Genomic DNA, 13,324 nt, shown 5'->3' on the forward strand with positions numbered 1-13,324 from the left:
AAACACACGTCTTCTCCTTCTCCTTTTTCTTTTTCTTTTCTTCATTTTGCGAAAAAAATAAGCATGTAAACCCAATGATCTGTTCTCCAAAGCAATCGATCTTTCATCAGAAACCCTTGAACATCGTGCAGGGAAGCGCCATGGATGACTAACTACATTAATTCCGGGGTTGTGCTTGGTCCAGAAACCCCTCCCTCCCTCCTACCAACCCCTCCCTCCCTCCCTCCTACCAACCCCTCCCTCCCTCCCTCCTACCAACCCCAACCTCCCCTGGGCCACCCCCTACCTCCCCTGCCGACCTAATACCTCCCCCATGCTACCCCTTTGATGGCGAATCGCGAGTTTGATGAGTTGAGGGGAAAGGGTCCGTGTTCACCTCCGTCGAATTAACTGACAGAATTGTCTACGCGAGAAAATGAAAGAGAAAAGCAGTGGATAGTCGGTATGTTTGATTGTTGCAGTTAATTTGTCGCAAACGGCCGTCATTTCATTTTAATCTCACGCATGGTAAGATGTAAATAAATGCCTTAGGACGCCTTTCATTATTTACCAATTTTCCTCTCTCCTGGAACTGTGAATGACTTGGTTATACCCGTCTCTGGAGCTATGGGGGTCATCAGTGATTCCCACCTGAAGAACCTTGGTGACCTCATCAGACGTTTTCAGGAATAAAAAGATGGCTACTTTTGATGTGAAATCCTTCTTTAATAACGGGCCCACAACCGGAGCAGTCCGAGCAGTCGAGAGGGTCACTAGCTCCATGTTAGAGGATGAACTTCCGCGAGGGTCACTAGCTCCATGTTAGAGGATGAACTTCCGCGAGGGTCACTAGCTCCATGTTAGAGGATGAACTTCCGCTGTCGAAACACCACTTCGTGAGCCTAGTGAAGCCGAGCGTGGACTTCGGATGCTTCGAGTTCGCAAGGGAAGAATATGAGCAAATTAGCGGTCTTGCCATGGGCTCCCCTCAGAGCGCAATTTTGGCACGCCTCTTCATGGATACGCTGGAGAGGGCCCACCACAGGGATATAATCGGCAGATTCTACTTTTCTTTGTTAAATATTCCAGAGGCTTCCTTCTAAACCTCAAAAGGGAGGCGGAGAACATACTGACAAGATCAGATCCTGCACCCATTTATAATTTTCTCATATCATCGCCATGTAACATTTCCGAGGTGATCAGCAGGTACTTTGGCAATACAGTAAAATCGCCAGCACATCCGGTGAGAAGATTCATGGCTTAATACGAGACAGAAATCCGCCTGCAAACATCCAAGGGTATATCGCATACCCGTCAGTAGATGCAATAATGCTTATGGTGACACAGGACGTGGTTTCGACACCAGGATCAACAAAGATAAAGATATTCATTATTATTCATATCTCATCTAGATTTGTCACAATAAATACGGTTCATATGTATATATGTGTGTATGTATATATATATATATATATATATATATATATATATATATATATATATATATATATATATATATATATATATATATATATATATATATATATATATATATATATATGTTTGTGTATATACGTACAATTACACACACACACACACACACACACACACACACACACACACACACACACACACACACACACACACACACACACACAACACACACACACACGAACACAAACACACACACACACACACACACACACACACACACACACACACACACACACACACACACACACACACACACACACACACACACACACACACACACACACTTTCCCGCAGTGAAAGTCCTGTCAATCTCCCCTGTTCTCTAATGAGTCTGTGAAGGCTGAAGTGTTAACAACTGCTGTTATCACTTCCTTAGAGATGCCGACCAAAGATCCCAGAGACAAACTTTTCACAAAAGGAGTTGTAGATGCTAAGAAGACCCTTTCTGATGGACTTCAAGAGCACCACATTAAGTAGTAATCTTCTGCCCTGTAATGACATGTCGTGCTTTGGGTGCCTCGTGGGAAGACTTCTGTGGTTTTGCTGCTGTTTCTCCACTACGTGTATATGCCTCCAAGGGACAATGGTTAGGTTATGCTACCCACTCTGGTGTAGAAGTTAAAGTTGTCACAAGATCAATATTTATTAACACGGGAGTATGGTAGCAGGCGTACAGAGGACAGGCAAGACAGAGGCGCCCCGGTAGGAGCGGCGTCCTGCCCGGCCTGCTTCCGCGAGCGGTCTGTTTCGACTGCTCAGAAATTTCTATGAACAAACATATTTTTGAAACATTTCAAAGTGGAAAACATGAAGAAAAAAAATGAATGAACACAAATTCAGATGCACATGGTCACATGGTGGTTTCGTGGCGAAGGAACAAGGGTACCTTATATACAGTTGTATGTAAGAAGAGAGTTATGGTGTTTCCAAGACTAAAAAAAACTTCGTGAGGAGACAGAATTGCTGAGTATTCATAAACCATAAAGACAGTTGAATATCGATAAGGATAGCGATAACATACTTAGTGGTTCGGAATAAGCATTTTTAACGAGTACAAACAAGACATAATTGTACATAAAGACATCAAATAACAGCATGAGAATTGTTTACAAGCAATAATTGTGGAATTAGCGTGTTCTAAGGTCACTTTGCCATTGCCACGGCTGTAGATCTGTTGGAGTCGGCTGAGGACAGTGGAATTACTGTAAAATAAAACACATACGGCTTTTTTTCGGTTTGTGAGGCGAGAGAGATCACGAAATGAGGTCACTATGTGTGTGTGTTGGGGAGGTGCGAGAAGGGTATATATATATATATATATATATATATATATATATATATATATATATATATATATATATATATATATATATATATATATATATATGAGTCAAGATGGTACCTTCCTCCTTTCTCTGATCCTTGGGGGAAAGGTGCCTCGCTTCCGGACACGAGATTTTAGTGTTTATGAAGGAAGCTTCTCTCGAAGATGTAACACATAATGTATCATCTTGAATTTTTTTTAACGGTAGGCTCATGTTTGAGCCGCCGTGGTCACAGCATGATACTTAATTGTAGTTTTCATGTTGTGATGATATTGGAGTGAGTACGTGGTAGGGTCCCCAGTTCCTTTCCACGGAGAGTGCCGGTGGTACCTTTTAGGTAATCATTCTCTCTATTTATCCGGGCTTGGACCAGCACTGAACTTGAGCTGGCTTGGCCACCCAGTGGCTAGGTAGGCAATCGAGGTGAAGTTCCTTGCCCAAAGGGAAACAACGCGGCGGTCGGTGACTCGAACCCTCGAACTCAGATTGACAGTCTTTAGTCTGATGCTCTAACCACTCGGCCACCGCGGCCATGATTTTCTTGGCAATTTAGAGCGGTGGTTTGCCGTTGCCTTCCGCCCGGTGTTTTTATCGAGTCACAAAAGACTAAACACTTATTAAATACTATTCACTTCATTTAATGTAATACATTTGTTTCGTAGTATTTATTCTTAGTATTACATTCTAATTAATAATCAAGATTCGGCACCACATGACCCTGTTGTTGCGGCGTCAAGCATGATTTTCATTAAATCTTTCATTTATTCAAAATTCACATGTTTCCGGGAACGAAAGGAGTTCTTAGGTGCATTCCAATACAAATAAGTCCTATTACGCTTTCTGTATACCCCATATCGAATAAAATACTTACAAAACTACTCACTCAACAGTTGAAACCACAAAAACCACATTTCTAATATTAAAACAAGCCGCAATGAGTGAATATTAACGTCCGTGTTCCTGAGAACCGGATGAGCTCCAGACGGCCGTGTTTTCGTGCGATCAGCTGGCGACGGTGAAATCCCGCAGACCGACGGCGAAGACAGCCTTTTTCCCCCCAAATAATACCACAAAATGGGTTATACAGACCACCCCGATGGCAAGGAATGCTTCCAGAAGATTTGGGCTTGCACCAAGTACAGTGGAATGCTGGGTAAGATGGAATTAGTGTGGAAATTACCGAGTTCTTTTTGGTCTAGAGTTCCGTGATCGGCGAGTCGAGGGCCTGTGCTTTTTTTTCTTCTTCTTTCTCGTAAGGAGTATGGTATTCTTTTAATTCGTTAGACATTAAAAGCACAATCACGAAAATAAAGGCAACTTATGCATAATAGAAACCTGCTGAGATGCAGAAAAAAATATCCGGTAATGCACCGTTCATAATAAAAAAAAAAAGTCCTGGATATCCTTATCGAGTATAAATATAAAAGTTGAAGAAAAATGCTTCCAGAGATCGAATAATTCAAGGACACTGTTTATCCATGACATTTCCGTTGCGAGTGAAAAGCTTGTTGAAGCATTATGGAATGTACAATCAGTACTTGTGTAAGGTAATTGCTGTGGTCTCCAGGCCTTTGGTTCCTGCAGCAAAGGTTAACAGATAGTCATTCATTGGCTGTGTGCTGAATGTGAAGTCCGAGATCAATGGGGGAGGCTGTCGGTAGTCCTTGTGTAGCTGCTGCTGCTGTTGTGTTCCGCTGGAGGATCGGGGAATGCTGATCTTGGTTCCAGATTCTGCAGCTTAAGTACACGATCACTGTGTAAGCGCACAGGGAACGAGGGGAGCCCGCTGTCCAGTGAGCGCAGACTTGGCTTTGGACCTGATGTAACCCATCCTGGGAAACAACTCTGAACTTCAGGTTGTGGGGTCGTGCTGCTACATTGTACACCAAAGTATTACATTTTGCACAACTTGAGAGGGGAATACCATAGGTGAAAAGTCTTATTTTTGGTCATTCTGTCCATTACAGACAAAATTTACCTTGTAAACTGGGAAACTGAAGGTATGGCACCAACTTTTTCAGTACAAGTATAGATTGAATCAAGCTGAAATAGTCAAATAGGGGGGGTTGGGAGTACATCAAACCACTACTAAAAAATACTTGAAAATGGCTGATGAAACTCCACAAACAAGCCAACCATCAAAGAAAATCTATGGACAAGAGCCCATATACAAAAAAGTTTATGGAAATACAACTTATGAACCCCTAACTATGGGGCCCTACCACATGGACCCAGTAATCTATTATATATATATATATATATATATATATATATATATATATATATATATATATATATATATATATATATATATATATACGTTATTTAACGAGCCCTTTGGTAGTTAACCCTTTGCTGACGGATGGCATGTACGTACATGCCATGGCATGCCTGGACTATCTGCCGAGGGTATGTACGTACATGCCATGGTGTATGTATGGCCATGCCATGATTTTTTTTTACAATTACGGCAAAATATTATTATTTTTTGCCACTGAAAATGTGATTAAGTAGTTTTTAACACTTTTTCTTATTTTTCCTATACTATGCATTTCATAAAGGCTTCTTGGGCTTCCGAGGTTAGCGTAAAAAAAAATTACGTTGGTAATCGACTACATTGGCCAGAGATATTATATAGTATTCACGAAGTGATGATGTAAAACCACGTGAAAATACCAATATGTATTTAAAAAAAAAATAAAATAAAATAAAATAAAATAAAAATAAAAAAAACACTGAACATAAAAGTATATATATATAGGATGTGATAATATAAAGCGAGGCCCAGGCCACTATGAATACTACCCGTCGGGATAGGGTTAAACAATACGATATAGCCATAAACTCCACCAAAGCCCTAGCCCACCTGACCCCCCTGGTATTAACCCAATCGGCACGTTTGGCAAGAATACATGCCATGCCCACTGTAACACAGGTTTATTTATTGTATTCACACATAGATGGCTCTACAAGTGCTTAATCATCAGGGGGTCACTTATTAGTCCACCCTTTCTCACCTGTTTACCCTTTTCCTTGACTTTTGGAAAGGATCTTTTGCATTATTTCATTGTATTAAATGTTAACAAGATTTTAATAATACTTTAATAATCATAACATCAATAACAATAATAACATTATTGATATCAATTGTATTAAAAGGAAAAACGCATTTTCCCGCCAATTCAAGGAATGGAGAAATCAAGATCAGTCAGTAGGGCCTACTGATAGACTCCTTGGAGGCTGAGCACATGTGGAGCCATCTGTATGTAACAAAATTCACAAAAACCTACAAGGGACAGAACATAAATCCGGGGTGATTGGGTTAATACAATGTTCTAACCATATCCTCCTCACACTAATTCCTATATACAGCCATATTAGAGACTAAAGGATTGGAATAATTCACCAGTACCAATATTGTACTGATTCAGTCCCAAAGTATTTTAGACCATTACCCATTTTTCAATTGACCTGCCAAAATATCCAATTCGAGGTGCTCAAGGCTTACATATTAAAATATCTTGAATTTGTAAGGTAGCCATGATGTAATGGATGCTCCAAAGGTTCAGAGGCTACAGCAATCACTTGATATTATGAATGTTGTATATATGATAGATACCACTAAATAGCTTTATTATTTTCTATTTGTAACAAATGAATATCAAAACAGAAAGCTATAAAAATGCTTGGAAATATTTGGTTCTGTTTTTAAAGTTTACCAATGCTGCACAAAGTAAAAATGAGCCTATTGTAATCATTCAGAAAACTTCTACACTTATGATGTATGTATGTCCTAACCAGACCACTGATGGTGCAGAGATGATGGCAGTCACTTGACACTATCAGATTTTAAGTCAATCACAGATGTTGTTGTGTGGACACACAAAGCTCACCAAATTGAAGATGATATTCTTGTATAGGACTAAAAGTCACAGTCATTGGTACAACAAATAATCCAGAGACAAGAATGGTAATGCCACAAATAAAGGGAAAATGTCACAAAAAGTGCTGCTCATAGCCTCTCTGTCAGGGTTTAGTATATTCAGTCACAATTCTCATTGCCCCCAGAATAACACAGTGAACTATATCTTTCCTTCTCTTGCAGGACTTGTTGTATCTACCTATGATGTGTTGATGTACACCAAACCTCAGGGTTACGTGCCCACACTAGGAGCCTATCTTCGTTCTACCGTTCCCCTGGCTGGTGCAGGTGCTGCCTTTGCTGCCGTCACCTGTGCTTCCACAGCTCTGCGAGGGAAGGATGATAAACTCAACTACTTTTTGGGGGGAAGCTCAGCTGGTGGCATTATTGGTGTAGCTGGTAAGATGGAGGCACTTTGATACTCTCTTTCAGTTTTACCCTTTTCACCTTTTCTCTTCACTGGTAAAGATCAACTGAATATCAGTGATAGGGTCATTTGTTAAAAATAGTACTGGTGCAGTTTAAAATGAGTTTCAGAATATTTCATTTTTTGGCCCTGTTCTCAGATTATGATTTTTATCTTTTTGTGAATTCTTTTTCTTTCTTTCTTTCTTTCTTTTATTATTATTATTATTATTATTATTATTATTATTATTATTATTATTATTATTATTATTATTATTATTATTATTATTATTATTATTATTACTACTACTACTACTACTACTACTACTACTACTACTACTACTACTACTACTACTACTACTACTACTACTACTACTACTACTACTACTACTAACTACTAACTACTAACTACTAACTACTAACTACTAACTACTACTACTACTACTACTACTACTACTACTACTAATACTACTAATACTAATACTAATACTACTGCTACTGACTGCTGACTATTTTAGTATCTAGCAACCATATTTTCCTAATTAGTAAAGTTGTTGCAGTTTATACTTCGTGTGTATTCAAATTCATTAGATTTATGCAAGTGAAAATGTATAAATATAGATTATTCAAGGGTGACAGTCAGACATTCTCTCAAAAGCAGTGTCATCTTTTCACCATTATGTTGTATATAGTTTTTGTTTTTTGTTATATATATATATAGATATATATATATATATATATATATATATATATATATATATATATATATATATATATATATATATATATTTTTTTTTTTTTTTTTTTTTTTTTTTTTTTTTTTTTTTTTTTTTTTTTTTTTTTTTTTTTTGGTGTGTGTGTGTGTGTGAGTGTGTGTGTGTTTAGTATTTTGATTTATTTTATTTATTTTTGTACATATATTTTTATTATTTATTTATTTATTTGCTGCTTATTTTTTTCTTATTTTTCATTTTTATATATTTTTCCTTTTTCCAGCACGAAGCTTCCGTGTTGGAGTGCCCACAGCTTTCTTCCTGGGTGTGTGCGCCATCGTCTACAAGGACTCGAAGGACTGTGGCTGGAAGCTCTTCCCTGAAGTCACTCACAGAGTTGGCTCCTTTGACCATATTAATTATGACTTCACCCTCCAAAAGCCACACAAGTAAAATGGGGGTTTATTTTCGTCGCCAGCCATAATTACCAAACGGAAACAGTTTCCAAGGAATGATAGTACATTGAAATTCCTCTAATTGCTCATATAGGAATTTCAAAAAATGTATTTCGGGAGAAATGGAGTCAAAATTATCATATGCAACAAACGAAAAAGGATGAACATCAGTATAACTTAGTGAAAAATTTTGTAACACGAAATTAATGACCATACCTAAGTTTAGAAGGATGCTTACAGTGTAAATAAATATTTATAATAAGACATTATTGTGTATGCATATATCCTTTTCTTTAACCCAACCACCACAGATTTATGTTCAGTCCCCTGTAGTTTTTTTGTGAATTTTGTTACATACTGATGAACCCACATGTGCTCAGCTGGCAAGGAGGCTATCAATAGGCCAGAGTGACCAGTCATTTCCCCATTTCTTGAATTGACGGGAAAATGTGTTTGTCTTTTTAATGTAATTGATATCGATACTGTTATTATTGTTGTTGATGTTATGATTATTAAATTGTTATTAAAGTCCTGGGCAATATTTAAGACAATGAAATTATGCAAAAGTCAAGGAAAAGGAAACAGGTGAGATAGGTAGGACTAACAACCGACTTCTTGGTGATTAAGCATTTGTAGATTCATCTATGTGTAAGTACAATAAATAAATGTATATTACAGCGGGCGTGGCATGTGTTCTTGCCATCCATGCCGATTGGGTTAACAGATACAAATTAATATATCTTTAATGGAATTACTGTTCAGTACTTATCTTTGCTGAATATTTTATGAAAATATCCAATTTGGAGAGTTGCTAGAGATGCAGACTGACCGAGTCAAAATTTACTCTGAAACAAGTTATTTAAAAGTTATTAATTTTAACAAAGCTTCTTATGTGAAAATTGTTAAGTAATTTCATAATAATGTAATGAAAAGTAATTTGTAATCATGTCCAAAGGATTGCCTCAAGAAACTAGTTCATAGTACAGCCATTTCTATCTACATATTACTCTCTCTATGCTAATTACTTATAAAATGCTATGTCCCAGAATACTAACTACTAATGAGTATTATAGGCTTGCATTTTCTTAATATTAACTTTTAAAAATGTTCTTTTATATTTCTCAAATTTTCATATTTCTTGGGGTGTACAAGCACATAATCACAAAGGAGTCTAATCCATGAACTCTTGGGATTGTATTTATTTCAAATACTGTTATTACCATGAGGAACATTATTATTACTAATATTACTTTCTACTTTATTATATTATATTTATATATTATTTGTTATTAGTAGTAATACCATTATTATTTTTATTTTTATTTTTTTTTTTTTTATTATTATTATTATTGTTGTTATGATTATCACTTTTATCATCGTTATCATTATGGCAATGTTATTAACAATACTAATAGTTGATTATATATATGTATATATATATATGTATATATATATATATATATATATATATATATATATATATATATATATATATATATATATATATATATATATAATTTTTTTTTTTTTTTTTTTTTTTTTTTTTTTTTTCAGGGCAGACTAGTAAGATCAGGTATCCCTTTTAATTGGCTCCATGTAGAACCACAAACAAAACTCCGCAGTCGATTGAGTGTATATACATGCCATCCAAGCATCAATAGGTTAAGAAAAGGGTCTCAACAATTAATTTATTAAGAGATGAACTTGAAACCTGATGGAAATTTTGTGTGAATCATTAACCTTTTAGAAAGAGGAAAATCAGAAGAATTTTGCACATCGGACAAAATGTTTATTAATAGATGAAAGGATAATCATTAAGTTTTATAATTTTATATAACTATAATTAATGCTCATACATTTGCAATCAAAACTATGTATGAAAATTCAGTAACAAATTTTAGTTAAAAGATACTAGAACTCGACTTCACTAATACACTAATTAAGAATCACGCCATCATGATGCCGAGGAACGACACATCAAAGAATAGTGAATGTTTTAGTTGCTTCTTGGTACAGTGTAGTCTTTCAAACCTTCATATATCGTTCTGCAACACAAAAGAAAGGAGACCAAGTTACTACCTTATTCCAATTTTTATCTTTTTTCTTTTCCTTTTTCCTTTTCTTATTCAATGTACAAGCTGAAAGAGGTAAAGAATTCTTACGTCATCATGGGGTTGATCCCTAAGCCACACCAGCCTCTGAAATCATCATCGTCAATAGCCCAGTTCATAGCCCCGAGGTAGCCGTTCTCTCGGATATAGTCCACCTTGATCTTTAGGCTCTCGGGGTCTTCGTACCCAATCCACTGGTCTCCTAGAGAAAAGCGTGATTTTTCAATACGTACTGAGTCACAGCAGTGCATTTTACAGTGTGAAACTATGATTGTGTTATTATTATTTAATCATTAGTTTTTGTGAAGTTACAAGCAATTTTGGGAAAGTTTGTATTGTAACCAGTAAATATAATTTATATTTATAATTTATATACTTTATATAACATTCCCTGTACTGAGTGCAGTAGCAGAAAAAGTGAAAGAAAAGTAAAATTGAAAATAATATTTTTAAAGTAAAGCTTTGAGGACTGTTTTAAGTGTTTAATAAAATAAAAAATAATAACAAGAAAATGGTTACATTAAACACATTTATAACTGCAAAAGAATGTGTAAAGGTGTTCGTACACCTTTTGCCTTATTGATATTATTCATATGGAACATACATAGTACCCTTGATTTCTAGAGGACAAAAAATTATCTTACCTTTGTATGTGTAAGGAACTAAACCTTCATTATCCCATTCTCTTGTCCACTCAGGGTCATTCATCAAGGTTGCACAGATCTAGTGTAAACATTCTGATTATATATCTGTTTACATTGCTCATACAAATGAGTATTATGATCAAGGAACAAGATTTATACTGGTATATTTCAAGGCAATTGTACCTAGATTAAATTTATAAAAAAATAAATAATTACAATTTACTTGGTGTTCATAAAAAAGGAAACCCTCTTTTGCTTAATAATTCTAAAATAAATGTCTGTGACTTACCTAGCCTCTCTTCAGCCTGGCTGCCTAGCAAAAACTGGTGGATAGAAGCAGCTTACAAGTACAGCTCGCATGATATTGCTAATTGACAGCATGAATACACGCCTCTAATTATTGATTAAGATATGACAGATGAGTGAAAAAAAATTGGCATAGCGCTGTCAGTCCGCCAGGTTATGTTTGTTCAAAAGTTTCTCTGATAATCAGATTATAAAAGCTTCCTACCTCAAAGTATACCAGAACTGTAGGATCTCCTATTATAGGACCTGGATTCCCAGTCCCAGTGATCGGGGCATGGAGTCCATGTAGAGAAGGATCAGATAGTGTGAAGCTTCGTCCGTAGAAGGGCACTCCTAGCACCAGCTTGTCTCGTGGGCATCCAAATTCCTCCCAGAGAAGTGAACCGTCGCTCTGCTCGTAAAAGATGAGATTCAGTTTATAATTTACAGTGCATATGATGTGGAATATCAGAATGTGATCCAAACAGTTTTGCCATCTGATGATGAGAAATGGTACTTGTGATGCTAGTCAACACACCAAGTTTATTTCCTCGAGAATACCAAAGTCAAGATCAGGTCTTCGATAGAGCATTGAATGCACGTCGGCGAAATCATTCCACACACCTCGCAGATCATAGCCCATAAGGTGCACGGCATCAACTGCTCTGAAGTAATGTATTTATTCGTGGTCACTTAACCATAAGAGGATATATTTCCTGTTATCATTATGTGGCCGCCCATTATGAAGACAATTTTGGCAACTACATTACAATCCCGGGAAGACTGTAACAGTACATCACTCCAGGATATACATTTAATTAAATGCATCAAATGAAGACTTTTTTTTTATTCATTTTGGCTATTGTCACCGCTGTTAGCTGTACCTGCATAGTTCTGGGACGTTATATCCATCTTGTAATCTATATCTCACGATAGGGACTGCCATGGTCAGCTCCAGGCTTTGGCTCTCCGCATCCAGGGCCGCCCGTAATTCGTCCATCTAAGGTAGCATTACGCTATTTACTGGTCTTGTGTTAATAATAATAATAATAAAATAATCGCATATATAATTTTTTTTATTGAACTGAGAAGATGGCAGTTACCAGTAACCGAAAATTTTCTTTGTCATCGGGGGTATCGGGATACTCCCAGTCTACATCAACACCATCGAACTTATACGTTTGTACAAGATCTGAAAATATAGCAAGGTCATTTGACGTTTACATCAACCAAATGGCTTTATCACTTTATAAAGCTAGCAATCAAAGATATCAAACCAACTTTTTATTAAATTTTCATATCAGTAATCCTAATCACAAGTGCTAAGTTGCAAACAGCCAACTCTCCCCCTCTCCCTCCCTCTCCCTCTCCCTCTCCCTCTCCCTCTCCCTCTCCCTCTCCCTTTCCCTCTCCCTCTCCCTCCCCTCCCCACTCCCTCTCCCTCTCCCTCTTCCCGTACCCTCTCCCTCTCCCTCTCCCTTTCCCCTCCCTCTTTCTCTCCTCCATCACTCACCTATAACGCTCCAGACGAAAATGTTTCTCCGCTCCTTGAGGCTGGCCATCTGCGAGAAGATCCCAGCGACGCCAGCGCCTCCGCCACCAAGGCCGAGGGTCGCAGTGAGGCCTGGGTAGGTCTCCTTCAACCCGACAAACCTTTTGTAACCGCCTGCATCAATGTCGAACTTTTGGAGAGGAAATTAGTATAATGATTGCGTTTGTAGAGATTTAGGATGGTCTATAAGTACCTGTAATACATAATGTACTGTTTCAGAAGATAATGCAATATTGGAAGTCTATTAGGAGGGTACTGGTTGCATTAATCGCGATAATCTTAAGAGCATTGGTTCCCCTAAACTCTAGGCTTGAAATTCATTACCAACTGCGTAACCTTCGACTTTCTTACCGGCATTTCTGTCCAGAATTAAAAGTATATGAGCAACATACAGTACTGAATTCACTATTGAATTCACTACAGTATTGGATCTGGTAAA

The 13,324-nt window shown here is 37.1% G+C and overlaps 2 protein-coding genes across 2 annotated transcripts in view; one reads left to right on the forward strand and one right to left on the reverse strand.

Annotated features, from left to right (window-relative positions):
• Positions 1 to 3,782: 3,782 nt before the first annotated feature.
• LOC119572905 (NADH dehydrogenase [ubiquinone] 1 alpha subcomplex subunit 11-like) lies at positions 3,783 to 8,559 on the forward strand. Its single transcript, XM_037919855.1, has 3 exons — positions 3,783 to 3,951; positions 6,904 to 7,119; positions 8,122 to 8,559. The coding sequence occupies exons 1-3, from the start codon at positions 3,873 to 3,875 to the stop codon at positions 8,289 to 8,291; spliced, it is 465 nt and encodes a 154-aa protein (XP_037775783.1). The 5' UTR covers positions 3,783 to 3,872; the 3' UTR covers positions 8,292 to 8,559.
• A 1,506-nt stretch (positions 8,560 to 10,065) lies between these two features.
• Positions 10,066 to 13,324, reverse strand: part of LOC119572906 (endochitinase-like) — a 5,267-nt gene continuing 2,008 nt past the window's right edge. Inside the window, exons 4-11 of the mRNA XM_037919857.1 lie at positions 12,847 to 13,015; positions 12,437 to 12,525; positions 12,218 to 12,333; positions 11,872 to 11,998; positions 11,560 to 11,745; positions 11,049 to 11,127; positions 10,456 to 10,606; positions 10,066 to 10,338 (exon numbers count right to left, since the gene is read on the reverse strand). Of these exons, the coding sequence (XP_037775785.1) occupies positions 10,290 to 10,338; positions 10,456 to 10,606; positions 11,049 to 11,127; positions 11,560 to 11,745; positions 11,872 to 11,998; positions 12,218 to 12,333; positions 12,437 to 12,525; positions 12,847 to 13,015 (966 nt within the window). The 3' untranslated portion in view covers positions 10,066 to 10,289. The remainder of the gene's footprint in view (positions 10,339 to 10,455; positions 10,607 to 11,048; positions 11,128 to 11,559; positions 11,746 to 11,871; positions 11,999 to 12,217; positions 12,334 to 12,436; positions 12,526 to 12,846; positions 13,016 to 13,324) is intronic.

The sequence above is a fragment of the Penaeus monodon genome, chromosome 5, assembly GCF_015228065.2.
Source record: "Penaeus monodon isolate SGIC_2016 chromosome 5, NSTDA_Pmon_1, whole genome shotgun sequence".
NCBI classification, from domain to species: domain Eukaryota; kingdom Metazoa; phylum Arthropoda; class Malacostraca; order Decapoda; family Penaeidae; genus Penaeus; species Penaeus monodon.

Bases quoted from the DNA above. Each gene is read 5' to 3' on its own strand.
- LOC119572905 (XM_037919855.1), top strand. From the start codon at position 3,873: ATGGGTTATACAGACCACCCCGATGGCAAGGAATGCTTCCAGAAGATT. The intron at 3,952-6,903 runs GTAAGATGGAAT...CTTCTCTTGCAG, and splicing joins CAAGTACAGTGGAATGCTGG to GACTTGTTGTATCTACCTAT. The intron at 7,120-8,121 runs GTAAGATGGAGG...TCCTTTTTCCAG, and splicing joins TGGCATTATTGGTGTAGCTG to CACGAAGCTTCCGTGTTGGA.